At 43.7% G+C, this 25,031-nt stretch overlaps 2 protein-coding genes across 4 annotated transcripts in view; one reads left to right on the forward strand and one right to left on the reverse strand.

The window, feature by feature from the left end:
- The first annotated feature begins 1,826 nt into the window (after positions 1–1,826).
- The window catches only part of CA5A (carbonic anhydrase 5A), a 34,308-nt gene continuing 11,103 nt past the window's right edge, over positions 1,827–25,031 (forward strand). The window contains exons 1-2 of one of the 2 annotated variants that reach the window (XM_081920235.1): positions 1,827–2,074; positions 21,530–21,727. In XM_081920235.1, the coding sequence (XP_081776361.1) occupies positions 1,930–2,074; positions 21,530–21,727 (343 nt within the window). In that variant the 5' untranslated portion in view covers positions 1,827–1,929. Of the gene's footprint in view, positions 2,075–19,360; positions 19,597–21,529; positions 21,728–25,031 lie in introns of those variants that run through there. The other variant, XM_081920234.1, reaches the window with a different exon arrangement.
- Positions 9,560–18,119, reverse strand: LOC309374956 (zinc finger protein RFP-like). Of its 2 annotated transcripts, XR_014170766.1 has the most exons (4): positions 18,105–18,119; positions 16,963–17,385; positions 16,356–16,451; positions 9,560–10,339 (listed from the first exon to the last, which is right to left on the reverse strand). XR_014170766.1 is itself a non-coding variant. In XM_081920249.1 (3 exons), the coding sequence occupies exons 1-3, from the start codon at positions 17,371–17,373 to the stop codon at positions 10,331–10,333; spliced, it is 516 nt and encodes a 171-aa protein (XP_081776375.1). In that variant the 5' UTR covers positions 17,374–17,385; the 3' UTR covers positions 9,560–10,330. The 2 variants fall into 2 exon arrangements, 1 of the variants encoding a protein (XP_081776375.1); XM_081920249.1 differs by lacking the exon at positions 18,105–18,119.

Consider the following 25,031-nt stretch of genomic DNA (forward strand, 5'->3'; position numbering starts at 1 on the left):
ATACTGTCCCTCAATGAGGCCAAACTTAGATTCACAAAATGTTTAGGGGGTATGCATACCTCTGCGTACCCCCCCGGGGGGGGGAAGCACCAATTTAATGTACAAAATTAACTCTCGGTGCACACAGTTTTGCAAAGGTTCAGTGCAAAGGTTGCCTCATGTAAAGAGGTCAAAAAATCATACATGTTCACAATCTGTAGTAATTTCCTGTGTAACCTGTAGCAGATCTACAGATATAGAGCAGAAAAAGTTAACATTTTTATATAGCATGAGTGAATGTGTAGCAGATTGTGACAGTTCAAAGCATTACATGTGTATTCTTAATAAAAAATATAAAAATTATAAAAAATTATAAGGTGCCAAAGTTTTCCAGGCACTGTACAAAGGTTTTAAAAAAATGTCCTTTCCATCAAGTTTATAATCTAAGATACATGAGAGAAAACGAAGGTGAGGTGGGGAAGGAAAACAAGCAAATTGAGGCCCAGTTCTTAAGACATTCTTACGCTGCATTCACACAACTTTTTATTCTGGAATCAGTAGACACAGAGTACTTAATTTTTCTTTGTAATCCACATTCAGTCTGCAGTCCCACTCCACACCCCAAAAAGCATTTATTGGGAAATTGGTTCCATTTTGAAATCCTTCTAGTGAAGCAAAGTACCCAACAAACACAGAAAGCAATAAAATGTGAAGTGATGTTGCCAGGGATCTTTGTTGAACAAGACTTGGCTTGTGAGTAAGCATTGTAAAAGGATCTTGGCCTTGAGTTCTGCTCCCAACTAATTGCAGAAGAGCAGTGACAGTGACTCCACCTTTCTCAATTGCCAACATTGCAACAGTTCTCTCCTCCAAGACCATCCATAATGTTATGAGTTTGCAGGGTCAGCCTGGATGGGACCTTGGGTCCCCCTCCAGAATCTGCAATCCTGTATCTGTGAAGGTAGAATGTATAAGGGGAAACCAACCAAACCATTTCCTTCTTTCAAGGTAATGGTTTGGACTGACTAGCTAAATACCACAATTTAGCATAACCAAAAAAGTTGTTCACAGAACAAATAGGTGAGCCCTTCCTGCATCCCCTCACCTAAGCAGACTATAGGAGAAAAATATACCGGTAGTCTCTGTGTGTGATACATATATATAGATATGTACATACTGTATATGAAAACAGTAGCTACAGACACAGAGACAGGTCTTGCTCTGTGCTGGGGCTCCCCTGGAAACCTAAAGGGAAAGCAATATCTATGGCAATGTTAATGCTGTGAGCCCCACTATCCTATGCTCAGGTTGTATACATGGGTAAATAAAACCATATATCCTAAAGACACCACAGTCTCCACTGACACTCATTCCCCAAAAAATGAACACTGGGTAAACGCTTGGAACCCACAGAGTCTCTCACTGCTCAAAGATTGCAGTGGTGTGTAACAATATTCGTACCATTGCCCCTCTCCACAAGTACTTTGTCCTTCATCTGCCTGCTTGCCCTCTGTAAACAGTGTGGATGGATACTGAACAAACAACACTATCTTTAAAAAGAAGCAAAAGAAAAGTAAGGTATGCAAATCACTAAAGCATCACACAGGACTCTGCAGAAGAATGTCCTGCGCACGGCAGGGAATTTATTTGGGCCGTTTCTATATGCAAAACTCACAGGCAGCAGCCAGTGAGTCCAGCCTCTCCACCAAAAATTAGAACCAATGAAGAATCCAGCTGTGGGATGGGTTGAAATTTAACTATCTGTTTGGCTCCCCCCCACCATCACCACCACCAAATGGGTGTGCCCCTGGGTGATCAGAATAGTTCATAAACAGAACTGGGTTTATTTAAGTCCGATCACTCATAGCATATTATTCCAGCTTTGCGTTGGGAGAGCACTTGTTCCTCTGGCTATATAGACCCTATAGGAGGCCTTGGTGCTGGTCCAAAATGGTCTTTCTGACCAAGCTGAAGGTAACGAACATGACACATTTCAGCAAGCAGCTGACAACTCTCTGGGGGCAGTATCAGCATCTGATACCAGCCAGGGCATGCAGCTTGGCCACTTGTACTTATAAAAACAGATACGCTTCATGTAAGTATCTATATTTGTTATCCTTCTTGTTAGAAGTGCATCGTCGGCACCTGTGTGAGGATGAGGCAACACACAGCAGAAACTTTGAGGGTGAAAGCCATTTATGAAAGTTAAGAAAAATGGTAGCCATTATTTCAGATGAGAAAGAACCCAGAGGGAATTTTCTACTGTGGTTGAAATGGGGGGAAAGAAAGATAATTTTGTAAGAGGGGGGGAATAAAGGAGAAATTGAAGATTCACTGCCAATGTTCAGTGGACTTTCCTCCTTGCCAGCTGCATAGGAATAGAATGTCACCCTTTACAAGTTTGCTGGTACATTTGAGTTAGTAATTATTCTACAAATTGTGAGTTTGGTGAAAGCAGCAGCTGTAAGGGTTATACGATATGAAAATGAATGTAAGCCATTAGCTATCTAACAGGAGCCAAAATGAATAGGAAAAAGTTTTCATTCTTGCCAGTCAGCCTGAATGCCAATGCCATAAATACTGAGCTTCTACAAAATATAAGAGAGGAGGGAAATGCTTGTGCCGTGTTGCAAATAGAGAACTGTTTGCATTTTAACAAGAGCTGGGTTGAAACTGCCTCTGGAGCAGAAGCTCTCTGCAGGGCTACACTTCTAAAAATGGGTGCTGGGGATGAAGCTGCCTGGAAAATACACAGAAAAACCTGTCCCGCAATTCTAAATGTGCAAGTGCAGGCTGTGGTTGATCGGTGGAGCAAAAATGCATTCTGTGCATGTTCAGAGTAATTTCTATCTTTATGATTAGCCCACCTGTTCTGCAGCTTTCTTAACTGGATTTTGTACTGATTCGGATGAAACCTGACTGCAGGTGAATAGTTTCCCCCCAGACTCAGCTTTGCATCTTTAAAATGGGGGTGTGCACAACCCACCTCATAAGATTTATTATGAGAATGAGGGAGCTAATTACTTGTGAAGAATTTTGCTCCATAATAAATGACTGCTTTTTGAAGAAGGATTAGGTGTGCGAAGTAATTGGTGTGTTTGTTCTAGAGAATGAGAGATGGTGTAATACCACATTATTGTTGATACTTGGGCAATGTCACACTTTTTCTAAATGCCCATCCTTGTCTTCCTCTACATTAATTCGTCTTTTTTGACAAGTCGAAGGAAAAGTTATCCTTAATGTTTCTGTAGTGTTCCTTGCTGAAATCCCCAATGTGGAATCTTCAGAAAACATGCTTGGTGCCCACCTAGGTCACCTTTACTTATTTCTTTTAATGTAATGGGTATTTTGTGATGCCCACAACTGTTTCCTAGATTTCCAATTGTGCCCAAGAAAGTGGAGACCAAAAACCCTTTGCCATTCATTGCCTGTCTAGCATTTCAAGAAGCCAGTGACATGGAATGATATTCAGATATATCCATTATTGTAAATCCTATAATAATTAATATCCTTGAACTTGGAACTCTATCCCATGCTACTGTGGAGAATATTAAGAGTGATTCATTCCAGTTTGTATAACATCTGTTGGTGTTCACTTAAGGAATCAAGCCAACAAACTTTGGGGTGTTTTCTGACCAATGTATGCAAGAGTTTCTTTAAAAGAGTTTAAATTGACAGATTTGTGTTTCAGGAAAAACTGAAACACAGAAGAAACCAGAACTAAATCCATTCAGAACAATGTCAATTGATAAAGTGCAACTAATTGCACTAATGATTCACATTAGGAAAACACATTTCTTGGCAGCACAAAAGCCAAAAGAAGCTGTGTGAATGATCCACACACACACACACACACACACACACAAACAAATCCAAAATCCAGTCAGGCAGCACCTTCACAAAATAGTAAATGAACTTTTAAGCTTTTGGATACAAATCAGGGAGGACATTTTTCAGTTTGGGGGCAAAATAGTGAAAATAAGTTTGAGGCATTTTTGTTGGTCCTATCAAAGGTACTGCTGACTGTGGGGTTTGGAATGTTTCCTAGAAAAGATTAATCTGCTAAAACTACTTTTGAACAGAAAACAAGATCGAGGTTTTTAAGACTCCTGCAACTTAAGGAGCAAAATATACAATTTCTAACCATAAAAGGCACAGCATTTCATAATATCTGTGCTATTCCAGCCTCCCCCCACTGAGGCACAAATATTGCCAGATCTTTTTAATGCTAAAGCAAATCCACAGGAAATTTTGAGTCATTTATTCCCATCTTAGTACATGGTATGACTCAGAAGTGTGTCTGTAACAGAGAGTTTCCCCTTTCTGGCCTTTCAAAATGTTTTCTGAAACCAATGCAAACAGCCTTAAAAAACTCACTTTCCATGCCCTGCTCTCAGCGCCAGAGTTTTATTCAAGAAGCGCAGGTTATTATGTGATATATACAATATATAGCTAGCTATGATGATGATTAAAAGCAACACGTCTTCTCATTTTTGCAGCCGTTGCATGCTTACTCAGAACTATATTTCAGTGATTTCAATTAAATTTACTCCCAAATGAGTGTTCTTAGATGCGTAGGCTCATTGAGCCAAGCCCATGACCACCTTTATCTGGATCACTTTCACAAGGCCCTGTAGGTCACTATTCCACTCCCATTTTATAGATGAGAAACTGAGGAGGCTGGTCCATCAGGGCGGGAGTTGCCAAGTGGGTATTTTGTTTCTGTTGTGAATACCCTTGACATGGTCAAATTTATTTGTGTGAACTACCGGTAATAGGGCCCCCCCAAGTAGACTGCACACAGGGCACCACAGATCATAAAGCCACCACTGGTGGTCTGACTCACTGTATGTTCCAAACATAAGAGAGAGAAAAGTAGAGCACCATCCATGGTGCAAAGGCCTCCTGAAATAAATCCATTTGAACCTGATGCCTGAAATTTGCACCCTCAGATCCATCCAGCCCTGTATTCCCTTTCCCATAGCATCCAAGGCAGATAATTCCCTACACCCACATGGCCTAGATTTTATCTGAGCACTCTCCAAAGACCAGCATGTCCAATGCAGGCCACATTTACACTAATCCAAGAAGCTTGACTTGACCCCCCCCCCAATTGTTGTCTTTTCCAACCTGGTGATCTCTAGATGGTTTGGATTTTTATCCAGTTTCTCCCAATACTTCAGCCTAACAAGCAGCTCAGCCAGATCCGCAATATATCATCCCCACTTTCAGAACAACTTGCTGTTCGTGCAACCTCCCCACCTGGCACTTCTATTTCAAGCACATTTTGGGCAGGAGAAAACAACTTTGCCCTCCCTGTCCTCAGGCAACCAAGTGACAGTCAGATGCCTCCAGGCAGACAATGTGATTATACTGCACAGCCAACCCCACCCATCTCTGTTGTTTCTTACCCTAAGTCAGCCTTCCCCAGCACAGAGCCCTCCAGATGTTTTGGACTAGAACTCCCATCAGTCCCAGCCATTGCAGCCATATGATGCTGAGACTGATGGGAGCTGTAGTACATAGTCTATGGAGAGGACACCAGGCTGCCAAAGGCTGTCCTTAGCCACACCTTGGTCTGTTGGACCTAATAAAAGAGGCACTGAGATAATGGGAATACAAAAGGTCACCAAGCACTGTCGATGTGCTGGATGTTGTCATGCTTCCCAGAAGTATGTCAATCCCTTCTCAGTTCCACTGTCTGGAGGTCACACAATGTTAATAGGAACTTTACTTCTTTAAAGCATTAAAAAAACAAAACCCACCTGCTTTTCAGCCAAAAAAAGGCCTCAGAGCGGTTTCCAGATGTCAGTGATAAGACAGTCCCTGCCCTCAGGCTTACAATCTAAAAGACATGAGACAAAAAGAAAAGGATTTGGCAAGGGGGCAGAGGAGGGAAAAGGCAAACTTGGTGCTTGCAGATGGGGGTAGAGAGTGATTTGTATTGCAAATGGGTTGTTCAGATCTCCTGTATGGATGTAAAAAGGCCCTGTAGAAACTGCCCTTTTCCTTCATACCACTCCTATCTATGCTGAGTGGGGTCAGGAATGGCATCAGCGCTGAGTCATCCTACATGCCGCTTCTGAATTCATATGTTTACGTCCTCTCTCCTCTTTCATATTTCACAGGCAATGCTGCATAACAAGTTTCAGACACAGTCCAGTGCACCTTCAGATAGGGATTTTTTTTGCAAGGGGAGGGGTGAAAATACCTTCTGTATTTATTCTTTGTTGAGGCCTGAAAGGGATTAAAGCCTTAGTCAACTGAAGCTGGCAATTTCCTGGTTCGAAAGAGTGACATCCTCCCAAAGAGAACTCTGCCAAGCAAACAGATTATGCCGATTATGGCAAGATGCGTCTCAGTGAGAAAATGTGCTTATTGTTCTTTGTACGGCGCACCTAGCGCCTTCCTGGCCTTCACAGGCAAAAAGAGAAAGGTCCTTGCCCGCAAGGAGCTTACATATTGAAGAACATAATTATGGGTGGGTGAACTATAGCATCTTTGCCCCACTATAGATGAGTCCCTGTGGCAGACACTTTCTGAATTGGATCCCACTTCAATAGATGCATGGAGTGTTACTCTTGCTTTTCACGTATATTATACAAATCAGGGATGGAGAACCTTTTTGGGGAACTAACTTGCAGACCAACTTTTACAGGTGGGTGGGGCAATCCACTTGTCAATCACATGATGTCACTGCTACCACATGATGGACAGGTGGGTTTTCCCTTGTCAAAATCCATTGCAGACCCCTTCATCCTGTCTAAACAAAGGGGTGGGACGGGTTTCTCCAACCCATTTAAAGATCACTGCTGAAGTGGCAGCCTAGCATAGAAACTCTATCTACAAGACAGACAAGTTTTTTGGGTTTTGTTTTTAAAGAGGCAGATGGGATGGGTAGGGAATAGGGATAATTTGAAACATTTATGGCACTGGGGGTAGATGTTGGGGATACAAAACCACCTCTATCGGTTTGGACGTGCATATGAAGGAGACAAAACACCAAAGAAGCAACATATTCAGCCATATAAATTTGTTTTATGTTTCGAAATGTATCACCATGGCAATTATACTAGCTCAGCCTGTAACGAAAAGCCTCTTTGTTAGAAAGGAACAGTTTCCATTTCCCCTGCCCACATCCTATTCAAGGGTTGGTTTGTTTTGCTACAAAAACTTTTTTAAAAAAGTATTTTATTTTAAAAAGCACATGCCTCCCCCCCTTCTTCACCTCCCCCAAATATTACAATTTGGATCAGAGTTCTTACTCCAGCGGAAGATTTAATTTAATGCCCTTTCAGATATTTTCTAGCCACAATATTAGGCAAATATGAATTCACATTGACATGGAAAAGTACAGAGAGCTTAAAACACAACTTCACCGAGTCAAGATAATTGTGTGTCATGCTTGAATGTTGACACTGACAAAACACAGCCCCTTATGGAAACTTACAATAGTACAAGCACGCTACAAACTGAAATCCCTGTTCCCTCCAGATTGTTTCTTGCCTACTGAAGTTTAAGATGGGGGGGGGGGATGACCCTCAGAAAGAGCATTAATTGTCCTAATCACCTAGTCTCACATAAACATAGCCAGTCTTTTCTTTTATTGAAAAAAAAAACCTGTATTATTCTGTCTGCCCTTCACTGTTAATAAATGCTACTTCTACTTTTGGGGACTTCGGGCCAGACAAATATTACAACATACCCACTGTCTGTATTTGCTACGTTCATTGTTATTATTTAACCCATTTATCCCACCTATTTGCTCCTCTGGCTTTTTGGGGGAACAGATACACCTCCTGCTGCTTTTAGAAAATAATTATTTCTGTTTACTTTCTTTGGAACACCTTCTTCTGCTTGTGCTGTCAGTAAGCAACCTGCCAGATAACACAGAAATCTGTCAGATGGCAAGCAGCCAGGAAAAGCAGCACATTCATCGCTTGCTACACGAAGAGGAAAGTTTGTTACTCATGACTTTTTGTTACTGTTTCCCACACTCACTATGAAATAGATAATTTTACTAGTTTTGAACCACGCTACTGCTACAACTTGTTAATTTCAGTAGAGTGGGCAAAAACCAGTTTCCTGTCTATCCACATGATAAGGGAATCCCAGGAGTGATCATCTGTCCTCAGCTATTTGCGTAGGTGGACAGAACACAACTGCTCTTATCAGTTAATGGTGCAATCCTGCCCTTTCCCTTACTTTTATCCTTAGGCAAACTTTTAAAGCAACATATCTTTCCAGCAATAAAACAAATGGGTTCCTCTTTTTTTAACCTTACATGCTTTTCTTTCAATGTAATCCCTCCCCTTTGATGTTCTTTCCATCCTAAGGAACTGTTCCAACACAATTTAAAAGCTCTGAATGAATACTTGCTCCATAGGAGCCAACTTCTAGGGTCCGATGTCCCTTCAGACCCCCTACTAAAGTATTTGAGGGCCCTGGGAGTCTCTTCCAAGGTGTCTCTTCCAGTCCTGGAAAGCCCCATTGGCAACTGAACCTGGGAGACATTCTGCATGCAAAAAGTGCTCTACTACTAGAAGCCCACAAGTGCAGCGCAAAGGCAATAGAAATCACCTGCTGCTGCTGCCTGTAAGTGTGGGATGTGAAACACACAGCAGTCAAGTACAACATTCCTAGAATGAACATGCTAGGGGGTGCTTTGTATGCAGTCAGGATAAAACTTCTTGTTTCCTCCTGAGCTGTGACAAACTTCCTCTGCATGTGACTAGAGGCCTGTGTGTGTGAGAGAGAGGCCTAATCTGGGCAAGAAGGAGCACACATTCTTCTCTTGCTGTCTTCTTCTCCATTTTGTTTTCCTATGTGTTAGGAGAAGTGGCTGCTCAGTCGCAGTCACTTGGGACTAACTCCTTTATGGGATAGTTCATGTAGATCTGTACTTTTGCAACCGAAGTCTGCCTTCAGGGATCTAACTGTGAACTGAAAGATTTTGAGTAAACTACTTTTATGTTGACTTTCATAAGATTGTCGTTTCTGTTCTTTTTAAAAGGGACAATAAGGGATCTTACCAGGAATCTTATACAGTGGTACCTCAGGTTAAGTACTTAATTCGTTCCGAAGGTCCATTCTTAACCTGAAACTGTTCTTAACCTGAAGCTCCACTTTAGCTAATGGGGCCTCCTGCTGCTGCCGCGCCGCCGGAGCACGATTTCTGTTCTCATCCTGCTGTGTGTTTAAAGGGGAATGTTCTGTATCTGCTAAGATACAGAACTTGCTAACACAATTTAGGAAGGATATCATTAAACAATATATCCTCTCCTGCCTCCCTGAACATTCCCACATCTACACTAAGACCCCGGCCTCCTTGCTTGTTTAATCCACAGAGTTTTGATCCACAGAGTTTCTCCCTCTTCCCACTTGAAGTGGGTCTCACCCTCTGCTTGCAATCAGGTCTATGCCCCTGGAGGAAACAACTCCCTCAAACATCATCTGGCTCTCAAGCATCTCTAGACGACTGAGTGCTGGAAATAAATCTTCTTGCAAGAGCCATCAGGGTTATCATTGATACGCAGCAATTTGATACATTTCTGCTTAGTTTGTTAAAAGCTTTATTTTTATTTTTTCAGTGCTCATATGTAACCAACCCCCACCCCAAAAATATATAAGAACAAACCTCAGCAAAGAGATGCCACTTGATCAGAATATCTGATGAAAACATAAAAATGCAAGATGGATGAGATGGCATTATAACACTTATCAGTTCGCTCAAGGAACCATTGTAAGTAAAGGACTCTCAGGTCACTCAGGTGTATATTTACTCCCTGCCTGAGGTATGTTATAGAATTGTTCCCAACAGTTTATTTTAGGGAGCAATCCAAACCTCACAAAGCAACTTCTAAACTTCTAAAAAATCCTCTAAAAGTCCAGAAAAAAACGCAGTCTTCTCTCTGGGCAAAAGTGTTAGTTTAGAAGGAATTTAAGAACCTAGAATCAACTAGGTAAACGTAAGTATTAAGGCTTCCTCAACAGAAGCAAAGGGTTAGTAACTCAGTTTGTGCATTTGAATTCCTGAACAGTTCCCTCTACGTGGGAATTTTACATGGGAGTTCAAATGCAAGTTTACAGGTGGGGAGGTGGAGCCTGCCGTCTCCCCACCCATGACCGAACATGCACATTGAATTATGGGATGGGGCTAAAGTTTCCGAGGACTCACAACCTGGTGGTCCCTCTGTCTTCAGAGTGATGGTCGTGGGAGTTGGATTCCTTTGTGTTTTGTACAACATCAGAAGGTGGACAGGCAGGTTCCAAATCTTTTACGCCTTGCGTCTCACACCCTTAGGGTCCTCAGACAGATTGACAGGGGATAGGGTGCTATGCCTGGGTCCAGTCACATTTTCTGCAGGGCAGAGAAAGAAAAGGAGAGGGCTGGGTGAGATCAGGGGATGCAGATTCACAAAACATTCTCTTCAAACTTCACATGGATTTGGTCAGGAAGCCTCGCAGAGAGCAGAAAATACTCCCTTCAAGTTAGTAGAGGCAAGTCAAGGACAAAGAGAATGTAGTGGCTACTTATTAAGATAAACAGTGGTACCTTGGTTCTCAAACGCCTTGCTACTCAAATGCCTTGGTTCCCAAATGCCGAAAACCCGGAACGTTTTTTGGAAGCTGAACGGCCGATGAGGCTGTCAGCTATTGTTTCTGGGCCACCTGCACCAACCAGAAGCTGCACCTTGGTTTTGAAACATTTCAGAAGTCAAACAGACTTCCGGAATGGATTAAGTTTGATGCTTTTGTTTTTGCTATTTATTTTGCGTTTTTGTTTTTGAGGCTTTTTTGGTTAATTTGTTTTTGTGACTGTGTGGAACCCAGTTCAGCTACTGATTGATTGACTGTGGAAATGGATAAAAGTACCCCCCCCATCCAAACAATGACTATAATCAGTACAGGTAAGTGTTATGATTTATATATGTGAGAATATATAGAATTCCTATATGTTCATAACTTGACAAGGCAGACACATACATAAGTATATAAACTATGTGTCTGAAATAGTACAGGAGAGCAATCCCAAAACCATTTGGACTCCCCCAAATTGACCTCAAATGTTTATCTGCAAGGAGGAAGGAAATGGGAAAGCCTCCCCATTGTCTCTTTGCTCACAAATCCTGTCTTAAGGGCATATCTGTGTATGAATAGGGTGAGCCTGTGACCTGGACTGAGGAATTAAGTATTTATCATCACAAAACTATCCGTATAGTTAAAGCCATGGTTTTCCCAGTAGTGATGTATGGAAGTGAGAGCTGGACCATCAAGAAGGCTGATCACCGAAGAATTAATGCTTTTGAATTATGGTGCTGGAGGAGACTCTTGAGAGTCCCATGGACTGCAAGAAGATCAAACGCATCCATTCTTAAGGAAATCAGCCCTGAGTGCTCACTGGAAATTGAGGCTCCAATACTTTGGCCACCTCATGAGAAGAGAAGACTCCCTGGAAAAGACCCTGATGTTGGGAAAGATGGAGGGCACAAGAAGAAGGGGACGACAGAGGATGAGATGGTTGGACAGTGTTCTAGAAGCTACAAACATGAGTCTGACCAAACTGCGGAAGGCAGTGGAAGACAGAAGTGCCTGGCGTGTTCTGGTCCATGGGGTCACGAAGAGTCAGACACGACCAAACGACTAAACAAACAAACAAAAAATCACAAAAGAATGGCCAGGCTCTCCAGGTAAACCCATTAACAGGTTTCCTGCCAGACAGGATTCTGCTGTAGATCGCCCATTCTGTGATGTACGTATGATGTATTGGGGGGTGGTCTTGAGCTTTGTTATTGTTGTTGTTTAGTCGTTTAGTCGTGTCCGACTCTTCATGACCCCATGGACCAGAGAACGCCAGGCACCTCTGTCCTCTACTGCCTCCCGCAGTTTGGTCAAACTCATGCTGGTAGCCTCGAAAACACTATCCAACCATCTCGTCCTCTGTCGCCCCCTTCTCCTTGTGCCCTCCATCTTTCCCAACATCAGGGTCTTCTCCAGGGAGTCTTCTCTTCTCATGAGGTGGCCAAAGTACTGGAGCCTCAGCTTCACAATCTGTCCTTCCAGTGAGCACTCAGGGTTGATTTCCTTCAGTATGGAGAGGTTTGATCTTCTTGCAGTCCATGGGACTCTCAAGAGTCTCCTCCAGCACCATAATTCAAAAGCATCAATTCTTCGGCGATCAGCCTTCTTTATGATCCAGCTCTCACTTCCATACATCACTACTGGGAAAACCATAGCTTTAACTATACGAACCTTTGTTGGCAAGGTGATGTCTCTACTTCTCAAGATGCTGTCTAGGCCTGTCATTGCCCTTCTCCCAAGAAGCAGGCGTCTTTTAATTTCGTGGCTGCTGTCACCATCTGCAGTGATCATTGAGCCCAAGAAAGTAAAATCTCTCACTACCTCCATTTCTTCCCCTTCTATTTGCCAGGAGGTGATGGGACCAGTGGCCATGATCTTCGTTTTTTTGATGTTGAGCTTCAGACCATATTTTGCGCTCTCCTCTTTCACCCTCATTAAAAGGTTCTTTAATTCCTCCTCACTTTCTGCCATCAAGGTTGTGTCATCTGCATATCTGAGGTTGTTGATATTTCTTCCGGCAATCTTAATTCCGGCTAGGGATTCATCCAGCCCAGCCTTTCGCATGATGAATTCTGCATATAAGTTAAATAAGCAGGGAGACAAAATACAGCCTTGTCATACTCCTTTCCCAATTTTGAACCAATCAGTTGTTCCATATCCAGTTCTAACTGTAGCTTCTTGTCCCACATAGAGATTTCTCAGGAGACAGATGAGGTGATCTGGCACTCCCATTTCTTTAAGAACTTGCCATAGTTTGCCGTGGTCGACACAGTCCAAGGCTTTTGCATAGTCAATGAAGCAGAAGTAGATGTCTTTCTGGAACTCTCTAGCTTTCTCCATAATCCAGCGCATGTTTGCAATTTGGTCTCTGGTTCCTCTGCCTCTTCTAAATCCAGCTTGCACTTCTGGGAGTTCTCGGTCCACATACTGCTTGAGCCTTCCTTGTAGAATTTTAAGCATAACCTTGCTAGCGTGTGAAATGAGTGCAATTGTGCGGTAGTTGGAGCATTCTTTGGCACTGCCCTTCTTTGGGATTGGGATGTAGACTGATCTTCTCCAATCTTCTGGCCACTGCTGAGTTTTCCAAACTTGCTGGCATATTGAGTGTAGCACCTTAACAGCATCATCTTTTAAAATTTTAAATAGTTCAGCTGGAATACCGTCACTTCCACTGGCCTTGTTATTTGCAGTGCTTTCTAAGGCCCATTGGACTTCACTCTCCAGGATGTCTGGCTCAAGGTCAGCAACCACACTACCTGGGGTATACGGGACATCCATTTCTTTCTGGTATAATTCCTCTGTGTATCCTTGCCACCTCTTCTTGATGTCTTCTGCTTCTGTTAGGTCCTTTCCACTTTTGTCCTTTATTATGGAAATCTTTGTACTAAATGTTCCTTTCATATCTCCAATTTTCTTGAACAGATCTCTGGTTCTTCCCATTCTATTGCTTTCCTCTATTCCTTTGCATTGCTCGTTTAAGAAGGTCTTCTTGTCTCTCCTTGCTATTCTTTGGAAATCTGCATTCAATTTCCTGTATCTTTCACCATCTCCCTCGCATTTTGCTTGCCTTCTCTCCCCCGCTATTTGTAAGGCCTCATTGGACAGCCACTTTGCTTTCTTGCATTTCCTTTTCATTGGGATGGTTTTCGTTGCTGCCTCCTGTATAATGTTACGAGCCTCCATCCATAGTTCTTCAGGCACTCTGTCCACCAAATCTAAATCCTTAAACCTGTTCCTCACTTCCACTGTGTATTCATAAGGGATTTGACTTAGATTGTATCTTACCGGCCCAGTGGTTTTTCCTACTTTCTTCAGTTTAAGCTTGAATTTTGCTATAAGAAGCTGATGATCTGAGCCACAGTCAGCTCCAGGTCTTGTTTTTGCTGACTGTATAGAGCTTCTCCATCTTTGGCTGCAGAGAATATAATCAATCTGATTTTGATGCTGCCCATCTGGTGATGTCCATGTGTAGAGTCGTCTCTTATGTTGTTGGAAAAGCGTGTTTGTGATGACCAGCTTGTTCTCTTGACAGAACTCTATTAGCCTTTGCCCTGCTTCGTTTTGATCTCCAAGGCCAAACTTGCCAGTTGTTCCTTTTATCTCTTGACTCCCTACTTTAGCATTCCAATCCCCTATGATGAGAAGAACATCCTTCTTTGGTGTCACTTCTATAAGGTGTTGTAAGTCTTCATAGAATTGGTCAATTTCAGTTTCTTCGGCACCAGTAGTTGGTGCATAAACTTGGATTGCTGTGATGTTAAAAGGTCTGCCTTGGATTCGTATCGAGATCATTCTATCATTTTTGAGATTGCATCCCAGTACAGCCTTCGCCACTCTTTTGTTGACTATGAGGGCCACTCCATTTCTTTTACGGGTTTCTTGCCCACAGTAGTAGATATGATGGTCATCCGAACTGAATTCACCCATTCCCGTCCATTTTAGTTCACTGATGCCCAGGATGTCAATATTTATTCTTGCCATCTCATTTTTGACCACCTCCAACTTACCCAGGTTCATGGTTCTTACATTCCAGGTTCCTATGCAATATTTTTCTTTACAGCATTGGACTTTCCTTTCGCTTCCAGGCATATCCGCAACTGAGCGTCCTTTCGGCTTTGGCCCAGCCGCTTCATCAGCTCTGGATCTACTTGTACTTGCCCTCCGCTCTTCCCCAGTAGCATGTTGGACGCCTTCCGACCTGAGGGGCTCATCTTCCAGCGTCATAACTTTTATATGCCTGTTGTCTTTGTCTATGGAGTTTTCTTGGCAGGGATACTGGAGTGGCTTGCCGGTTCCTCCTCCAGGTGGATCACGTTTGGTCAAAACTCTCCACTATGACCTGTTCATCTTGGGTGGAGAGTTTTGACCAAACGTGATCCAAGATGAACAGGTCATAGTGGAGAGTTTTGACCAAACGTGATCCACCTGGAGGAGGAACCGGCAAGCCACTCCAGTACAAGGTGGCAGTTTCAAAAGTCTATATAAGGGCTTGCAAAACTTTGTTCTGGGTTCTTCCTCCTGCGGGGGTGGGTGGCAGAGCACCCGGTTGCAACAGTTTAATAAAGATCAGGCTTACTAGCTGCTTTGCTTCTCAATATTCTCTGGCTGGCCTCTGTTATTTTTCTCCTACCAATAAAAAACCTACAAAAGGAACCTACATATATGGGCTCTTGGGTACCCCATAAGGGAAAAGGAGCAGTTTTTTTTTACAACATAAGAAAAAAAATTATTATCATCTACAATACTGTCTTATTTATTTTATAGTACAGTACATTGATTATTGCTTTCATTTTATGGATCAATGGTCTCATTAGATAGTAAAATTAATGTTAAATTGCTGTTTTAGGGGTTGTTTTTAAAAGTCTGGTACGGATTAATCCATTTTGCATTACTTTCTATGGGAAAGCGCGCCTTGGTTTTGGAACGCTTTGGTTTTGGAATGGACTTCCGGAACGGATTAAGTCTGAGAACCAAGGCACCACTGTATATATTTAACTACCACAGCTCCAGTAAAAGAGACGTAATCCCAGATCTGGACAGGACAAGATCTATTGATAGTGCCATCTCCCTGTGCAAATGGAAGATCCAGGAACTCAGGGGTCCTCGGAGCACACCAGTGCTTCCCTTTCATGGGCCACTTCATTTCTGTCTGCATTCACTAGTAGGAGTGACCAGATGGACTATGCTTGGTGGGGTGTGTGTATCACCTGGTCTCCAGAGACCTGCAGTGTGGTTTCCTCTTCCCAGACACTTCCTTGATCAGTGCCAGAAAATTACCTTACTCCCTTGTTTTCCCTCCAAGCCTCTTAGCAGGAGAAGGGCAGCAATTAGCTTAGGGCCCCTCCCTAAAGCCTTTATATCATGAATTCATGATTGTGGGTGTCAGGGTGATTACTATGAATACCTTTTGTGCCTGCAGAAGTTTCAGAGTCGACACAGCTTCGTTTACAATCAGTGCATATCCTGCAGCTCCCTGCTAAAATCCTGTAACTTTTCTTACCACGAATTTTTTGGGGTGGGGTCATTCGTTTCAACCACTTAATACCGAACAGGACAAGTTCAACTTATAAAGTTAAGACCACATAGCAGTGGGGTTTTCATAACTGTTTTCTGTCTGCTTCAGCAGCAAAGGGGAAGCAGAACAGCAGGAAGACCAAGTGGAAGGAAGTCTTGGGAGGAAGAAATATCTTTTCCCAAGTGGAAGTGGGGCATTGCAGTGCAGTTGCTGCCTGGGGCTGGAAAACAGGAGAGAGGAGTGCCAAGGTTGCGCAAGCTATATAAATTAAAACATTTACCAGCCATTCTGATCTTCCCAGCTCTTGAGTAATTTTGCAGCCCTCAGGGTTCTTCCTCTCTTCCTCCATAGCCTTCAGCTGGGCTTTGGTTTTCTCCTGAACAACAACAACAAATAATGATGTTTTTTGCTTTATCAGGGAGATTTCCCCTTCATTTGATTTGTTTGTCCAACCCCCTCCCCCACCCCCAAGTTAAAACAACCCAAGGCCACCTCCACATCTTTATAGGGTGGCAGCAAATCCCACCAATGAAGGTCAGAGCTCATGGGTGGAGCATCTGTTTTGCATGCAGAAAGTCCCTGGTACAGTTACAGGCATCTGCAGGTAGGGCTGGGAATGTTCTCCATCTGAAACCCTGGAGAGCTGCTGCCAGCCCGTGTAGAGTTCTGAGTCACATGGACACAGGACACTGCCTTATAAGGAGTCAGGCCATTGGTCCATCTAGCTCAGTATTGTCTACACTGACTGGCAACAGCTCTCTAGGGATAGAGACTGAGTTCTACCTGGAGAACTCAGACCTTCTGCCTGCAGAGCAGATGCTCTACCACTAAGCTGTGACCTTTCCCAGCCTCCGTATAAGGCAGATTACAATGTTTGCCTTGCTTACCTTGAGCTCTCGGGCAACCTCCTCCAACAGGGCTACCTTATGGCCACTGTGTGCCTTGGTCCGTTTACACACCATACAAAGCGGGGCTTCATCATCCTTACAAAAGAACTTCAGGGGCTTCCGATGCCTTTTACACACCTCTCTTCTCCTTTCTGTGCATCTCTCCACCCACAGCTTGACAAGCTGGACCACTTTTGCCAGTTGCCAGTTTGGCCTGCTGTCCATTGGCTGAAAGAGTCTCCTGCACTCGCGGCAAGCAGACCTGGCCTCAGATTCAGGCCAGGACTGGACAATGCAGGCTTTGCAGAAATTATGCCCGCAGTCCAACATCACAGGATCTCTGAAATATCCCAGGCAGATGGGGCAAGTAATTGCATCAATAAGCTCCTCGAGAGGTCCCTCAGTTGCCATCCTTACTTTTCCCTAGAGGGCAAATAACAGCAGGTTGGGTTTCATTTCTGATTTAAAATAGTTCAAGAGCAACAAAAATGGTGGTAGTGGGCAAAACAAAGAGGTCTTACTCATTATAAAGTCCAAATCCACTTTGTTGCAAAACTTACAGAACACAAATGCCTTCAAAACTTACAGAGCACAAATTCCTTCCAAACTATCAACACCTAACATATTTTAAGGGGCAAGTCTTTTGATGAGGACACTGTGTAAATATTTCATAAGTAGCATATGTTTCAAGTTTACACCATAATTTCAACATAAATTTTTAAAAGTCCACCTAAAAAAGGTGAAAACAATTCAAGAGTTTGACCAGTAAGCCAAACTAAAAACAAGTGTTGCAGATTATTATTTTAAACAGGAATTTAGTTGAAGTTACATGGCCACCCAATCCTATATATGTGTTCTATTAGAAATAAACGCTAGGGCTTACTCTTAGGTAACTGCACACCATTTGGCAGGATAAGTTTATGAACTTAAGATGACAACCCTGTGCACTTATCTGACAGTAAGTCCCATTGAACTCAGCACAATTTACTTCTAAGTAAAGATACCTAGGATCACAGTATAACAAATATCTTCTGATGAGGAGTGTCTACCCCTGAGAAAGAGGCACCATTCTAAACATCCATGTACTAAATTTGATCACTATAAATATCCACACTACTTTCTTAATCCAGTAGTTTACTTACAGTTAAACACCACCAAGAAATACTGGAATCCAGACAAAGATTACACCCACACATTTAAAGCACATTACTTTCTGTAAAGAATCCTGGGAACTGTAGCTTGTCCCTTATGGAGCTACAATTCCCAGCATCCTTAACACGAAACCTGCCTGGATTTTATAGTATTCTGAAGGTAAGGGGAACCTTTGGCCCTCTAGATATTGACAAACTACAACTCCCATCATCCCTGACCACTGAGCATGTTTTCTGGGGCTGATGGGAGTTGTAGTTCTGTAACATTCAGTGAGCCAAAGTTCCCACACACCTGGTCACTGGAGCACCTGTAACCAGTTAGCTCACTAATGAGAGAGTCCTTGCTTATTAGAGGACCTTTCCATATTTAGGCTGTACACCCATCTAGGAGTAAGTCCTATGGGATTCAACTTCTGAGTAGGACAGCACTGTGAATCTTCATTTAACTCTTTGAGGAATTGTGTTCTTAATCTCATTTCCAGGGAAGAAAGGGAGGATCAATTTGTCTGTATGCTTCATTCGCAGTATAAAGTTTTTCTATAGCCCAGAAATGAAAGACTGCGTGTTTGGACGATAGCCTATATAACGTTGCCTATAAAACAGTAGAAGGGGCAGTTAGTACAGCGTTTTATAGGCCTATAAAACAGCTGCCTATGAACAGTCAGTCAGTGGCTTGAGCAGGCGCAGAGAAACTCATTTTCCCTCCTTGGGTGAGAGCTCTCGCGTGCCTTTTAAAATCATAGTATTGTAATCATTTAGAAATTTGCATCTGATACACATCTGACATTAGCAAGTGATAATTTAATGCAAATCTCTCCCTCCCCGCCCCCGACGCCATGCCTAAGTGGCCGCCCCCTCTCTCCCACGTTAACACCTCAATCCTTATTGGTGTCTACTCAGGAGTAAGCCCTACACTGAATCCAACGGGGCTTCCTCCCTGAAAGCGCTCCAAGCCATCCGATCATCAGACAGACAGCAGCGCCTGGTTATCTCCCTAGCCAAATCTCTTCATAAAATGCGCCTCGAGGGGATGGAGGTGCCCCGCTCTCTCCCTTTGGTTTCTCCAGTGCCGCTTGCGCCGAAACCTGCGCCCGGATCGAGCCGGGAAAGTTTCTCTAGCCCCCCAACTCCGGCGCGGAGCGTTTTTGGCGCCTGCAGGCGGCGAGCGGGGAAATGACTCGGCCGTCCCTCCCAGGATACTTTCGCCCGCTGGCGGCCGCTGCGCTTTGCCGGGCGGGGATGGTGGGCGAGGCCCCGGAAGGGGCTGGCTCGGCTGCGCCGGCCGAGGACTAAGGGAGCCTTTCGCTTCCAAACAACGCCGCCGCCGCCTCGGCCATGGCTCGTCGTCTTCTGCCGCCGCTGCTCCTCCGCCTCGGCAGGGACCCTCGGCCGGGTCCAGCCGCCCTCTCCGTCCGCCGCGGCGGCGACGGGGTGAGGCGGTGCAGCTTGGGCGCCTGCGCCTCCTACCGCCTCCGGGACGGCGGTGAGTGACACACCCCGCGGCGACCCCCCCGAAAAGAGATTCTTCCTCTCCCCCTCTTCTCTCTGCAGGAACATTCCCTCCCCCCAAAAAATTATGGCCTGTACATGGGGTCCATAAGGCCCTAATATTTCCCCTTCGCCCCCCCTCCCCATGTCTTTTCCCAGCTGTCCACACCCTGCTTATTATCCCCCCCCCCATGTTCCTTTTCTCATTCTCCAATAGCCCTCCCCCAAACACAATAGGGGTTGCTTTTTGCCTAGTTAGGTTCAACCCTAATGTACTATTACAAACCCGCCCCTGCCCAAAACACCCCTCTCAATTCATTCTCCACCTGTCCCCACCTTAAATCTTTTTCATTTCTGATCTGCTTTATTGAACCCCAGTGGTTGTGCCCTTTCCCTCGCACCCCAGTATTGTATGATGGATTGTTGTGTGGACTGCTTGTTTTGTATTCTGTATACCTTGCTGTTGTGTATATGTACATTATTATAGCATGTATACCATACCTTTCTCTTAAGGAGTTTCCAAGGCAGCATACATGGTTCTCCTCATTTTATCCTGGGAGGTAGTGACGGGCTCAGGGTGACCCAATTGCTACATTACTGAGTTGGGACTTTCTCCCAGGCCCTAACTGAACACTCTGTTAACAACTACACCATACCAGCTCTCATTAGGTAAAGGAGGAGTTCAAACTTTTTGATAAATTAAACTGCAACACACTTCACACTGTCCTTCCCAGTTTCTTCCTCACCTGTTTGCACCCACTTCAGAAACCCCCCAACTCCCAACCTACTAGTCCATGGTTTCATAGCAAGAGCCCAGCAGGGCCTTTGGGAAGTGGCCCCCTTTGGTCTCAGCTGGTCTTTGCAGGGAAATGTCACAGAGCCGTATGTCCTGATGCCATCTTGCAGAGGACAGTCTTCTGGGGGAGGGGATGTATAATGTGGAGTGACCCAAATGCACACCCATAGTTCCTTATTTGTTGTTCACATCTGGAGTCCCCACATACTTTTCAGTATTGCGCAAATGCAACAGTTGATTGGAAAAATGGATCATGGCTTTATCTCATAGGGGACAGTCCCCTAGTCATGGGGTTGTACAATATGATATGAGGATAGTGGAACTGGTTTGGCTGAACAGGGTGCTGGCACCTCAGGATATAGAATGGATTGCAAGAGATGGGCTGGGGTTTAGTGCTGAATGTTAGCGTTGCACACAGCGCTGCTGAAATTTGAGAGCCAAAAGTCTGCCACTTGTTGGAAGTCTCCCTCAACCATGCTCCATACTCAGTTGTCAGACTTTTCTCCCCAGAGCAGCTTTCCTTTCCTTTGCACTGACATCCAGGCTTTCTTGGGAATTGTGCTGATATTTAGCAGTGGCAGGAAAGACCACAGATTAGGGAATGATGTGACAGCGTATCTGACTGTTGAAAGCAATTGCATTAAAATCAAAAGAATTATTGGAGAACGCAAAGGTGTTGACTACAGTGTGAGGGAGCATCAGGTTCAGGGCGGTGTTAAGGTGCAAATCTAATTGCGGCTTCTCTGTGTGAATCTGAAATGCAACTGTTTATTCCTTTCATTGATAACTTTTGGAAGCAGGCTGGCTTGGAATATGGTTGCCAGCTGGAATGCTGTCACCAGGATCAAGAGAAGTACTTCAGGCGAGCTGAAGAGCTTCCCATCACTTGGTGGGATGTTTTGAATTTTCATGCTACGTTGTAAACTGCTTTTGAAACTCCCCTTCGTTTCAGAAGTGGGCAAGTGTTTTTTGGCAGCCAAAGACCCCCTGGACATGCAGAACAACTTGGAGAATTGTTTGCACTGTGGCCTACTCTTCCAAGCAACTTCCATTGATCGATCAGCCTAAAACATATCTGTGAGTTCCATACGGCTTATGAGAAACTTCTTATGTCCTCCTCTTCTTCTTCCAGTACATCCACTGTGGCAGAGCCCGATTACAATCCCGGGGGGCAGCCGGCAGTCTCCAATCAATATCCAGTGGAGAGACAGCGTCTATGACCCCCATCTTAAACCCCTTGAAATACGCTACGATCCAGCCACTTGCCTCCATATGTGGAACAACGGATACTCGTTCCTGGTTGAGTTTGAGGATACCACAGACAAATCAAGTAAGACTTAAGGGGATGATTGGGATCGTAGGATAATAGCTCAGTGGTAGAGCACTTGCCTGATGGCTTCTCCAGCTCGGGCCGGGAATGCCCCCTGCTTGAAACCCTGAAGACCCATTGCTGCCAGTCAGTGTAGACAATACTGAGCTAGATGCACCAATGATCTAGCTTGGTGTAGAGCAGATTCCTAAGACCCACTGGTCCTGCTGTTAAGTTCTGGCCTAGCAGGCACCTTTCGCCACCCCTCCAGTTGGCAAAAGCTAAGTACATTGGCAGACATTTCTGCATGTTATTTCCCAAAATATCCGGGCAAATATGTGTCATGTGAATCCTTGCATTTTTGCTCGCATCCATGCCCTTGTGAAAGTTGATCCACATCTTTAAAATACGAGTGACAATTGCCCTGCTAATTTGCTAGGGTAAAAGCCGGATGTTTGGTCCAGAGATCTATATTCAAATCTCCGCTTTTTGCAGCAGCCCAATTATGTGGCTTTGGTTACGTGGCTGTCCTGATCTCAGAGCTCTACCAAATAAAGGCCCCTGTTCAGATGAGAATTGTATTGCGTTTTATACATGAAAAGGGCCATATAAATGTTCATGAGTGAAGTCTGTGGGTGGAAATTCTTAACTAATCCTCTAAGATAATTAATACAGTATCTAGTTTTGACTTCCAGACTCTGTGAATCATTATAATTGAGGAAACAGGAATAGTGTATTACATGTGTAGCGGACTTGTGGCCCTCCAGATGTTGTTTAACTATAACTCCCATCAGTCACAGTCAGGATGGTTCAAGGATGATGTGTGTTGTAGTTGGGGGAAGGTCACAGGTCTCCCCATCCCTGGTTTTTGAAAAACTATTCATGTTTGCTGTACATTCAATGTAGGAACTAATCCTTAACAAAGGCTGTTTCCTGTTATGTATGTATTACATTTTAACCACACACATTCCTCCTCCATGAAGCTCAGGGCAGCATAGATGGAAACTTCCTCGTTTTTTTTTTTTATTATTCTCTGCAATCCTGTGAGGTAGGTTAGGGTGCAAACAATAACTCAGATAACTTTACGGCCAAACAAGGTTTTCCGTCAGGGTTTTAGTCAAGCAACCTTAGTCCAGCAATTACTCTTTTTTTTTTGCTATGATTTCCATGAATTTTGTCACTTGGCTAAAATTCACTCCAACTGTAATCTGTACAAGACTTGGGGAGCAGCTGACATTCTTTATTTGGATGCAGTTTTTTCATTCTTTTGGATGCTTTTTCATTCAACTTTTACCCATTCATTTTTGTAGAGGAAGCCCTTGAGGAGGTTTCATGTGTGCATGTTCCCAAATGAATAGTATAACTCTGGCATTAAACATTAATGAAATAAAAGGTTGTTTATCACTTTGGCTGCATTTCACAGATAAGCTTTTGAATAATGTACTTGGAAAATATCTAGAAGGCAAGATAGGTGCTTGGTTCTAGCAAAGCACCTTGTTCTCTGCATCCCCTTGGAATTGTATTGAAACCTCAGTAAATGGAAGGAAACTGAATATAGCTGCCTTCTCTGGCATTAGAAGAGCTCTTTTTATTCTTCCTGAAAAGAAAAGTCAGGTTTTGTTAGCTCACTTGAACCATGTGCTCTGTGCTTAATGCTGTAATGGTTGTTTTAATTTTAAACAGATAAGACAGAGCCGCAAAAGCTGTACATTGATAATCTGTTTAGCCAATAACTAACATTGTGGTGGCTGTTAGTGATGTGTGGTTAGAACACTTAGCAGCACTCATTAAGTAAGTTGTGTGTTACACAGTACTTGGATTAAGTCCAGTTCCCTGAGTAGCCATTATGCAAAGAGTATGTTTAAATTAGAGAAGGGTCATAGCCCTGCGGTGGGATACATATTTTCCATGCAAAAAGTCCCAGGTTCAAGTCCTGATGTAGGGAAATTCCTCATACCAATTAAAGCTGCTGCCCTCCGGTGTTGACAGTACCGAGGTAGATGGACTAATGATTCTATAAGGCTTCATCCTAGTGTGGGCTCACCTGGATCCAATTTATGAGTCATAGGTTGCCCATCACAGCACTCTTTAAGAAGCATAATCGTTCTCTGGTAGTAACCTTCCTGGGCTGAAGCTTACAGCTTGTGTTTGGGTTGTATCAAGTATCTTAAGAAAGCTATTTTAGATACTGCAGTTCCTTTTTATGGCTTCTCTTTTTGCTTGTCTTGCAGTTCCAGAGCAGGAGAGGTTAAAATTGTAGTGTGTACTAATAGTAACAGGGACATGGGTGGCACTGTGGGTTAAACCACAGAGCCTAGGACTTGCTGATCAGAAGGTCGGCAGTTCGAATCCCCGCGACAGGGTGAGCTCCCATTCCTCGGTCCCTGCTCCTGCCAACCTAGCAGTTTGAAAGCACGTCCAAGTGCAAGTAGATAAATAGGTACCACTCAAAGTGCAAGTAGATAAATAGGTTCTGGCGGGAAGGTAAACGGCGTTTCTGTGCACTGCTCTGGTTTTGCTTAGTCACATGACCCGGAAGCTGTACACTGGCTCCCTCGGCCAGTAAAGCGAGATGAGCGCCACAACCCCAGAGTCGGCCACGACTGGACCTAATGGTCAAGGGTCCCTTTTACCTTTTTTACTAATAGTAACATTGCCATTTAGCTACAGTGATGGAATTCACAGAGCCATGTTTGCGAGAGGATGAGCTGTGGATGTAGCTCAGTGTTAGAGGGCATGCTTTGGGTGCAGATGGTCGCAGACTCAGTTCCCTGTCACCTCCACCTTAAGAAAGCATCTTGGAGGGTGGGGTTTGAGAAACGTCCACCAAAATCCTCAGAGAGCTGCTGGCAGTCAGAGTAGACCGTACTGGGCTAGGTGGGCTCATTCAGCATAAGACAGGTTTTTGTGTTCATGCTGGTGTATAAATATATGTAGATAACTATGCAGGCAATTAAGAGTACACTCCCTACAATGGTCTATTGAGGTTTGTTTTTAATTTCTTTTTATTGTTTTAACTTTTTATGATTTTTTTGTTTGGTTTGATGTTTGCATACTGTTGTAAACTGCTGTGATACATTTTTACAATACAGCAGTATAAGTAAAAACATTGAAATTGTGTTGGGGATCTCCTTAAGCAGGCTTCTAATATATTAAACATGGACAAGAGATACTAGGCAAGGTTGATAGATTTACTAGCAGAAAGCAGCACCTTTGCTTTGCATTTCCAAGATCTTTCTTCTATCTTAGCATCCTGATATGACTCACTTTTCCCATTATCCTGCACACTGTCCCTTGGTTTCTGCTAAGAGAAATTGCATAGCGG

Source organism: Podarcis melisellensis, assembly GCF_964234715.1.
Source record: "Podarcis melisellensis genome assembly, chromosome: 8".
Lineage (NCBI taxonomy): Eukaryota > Metazoa > Chordata > Lepidosauria > Squamata > Lacertidae > Podarcis > Podarcis melisellensis.

Coding starts and splice junctions, on each gene's coding strand:
- LOC309374956 (XM_081920249.1), bottom strand. CDS start 17,373: ATGGCAACTGAGGGACCTCTCGAGGAGCTTATTGATGCAATTACTTGC. Junction 16,452..16,962: donor AGGTTGCCCGAGAGCTCAAG/GTAAGCAAGGCA, acceptor GTTGTTGTTCAG/GAGAAAACCAAAGCCCAGCT.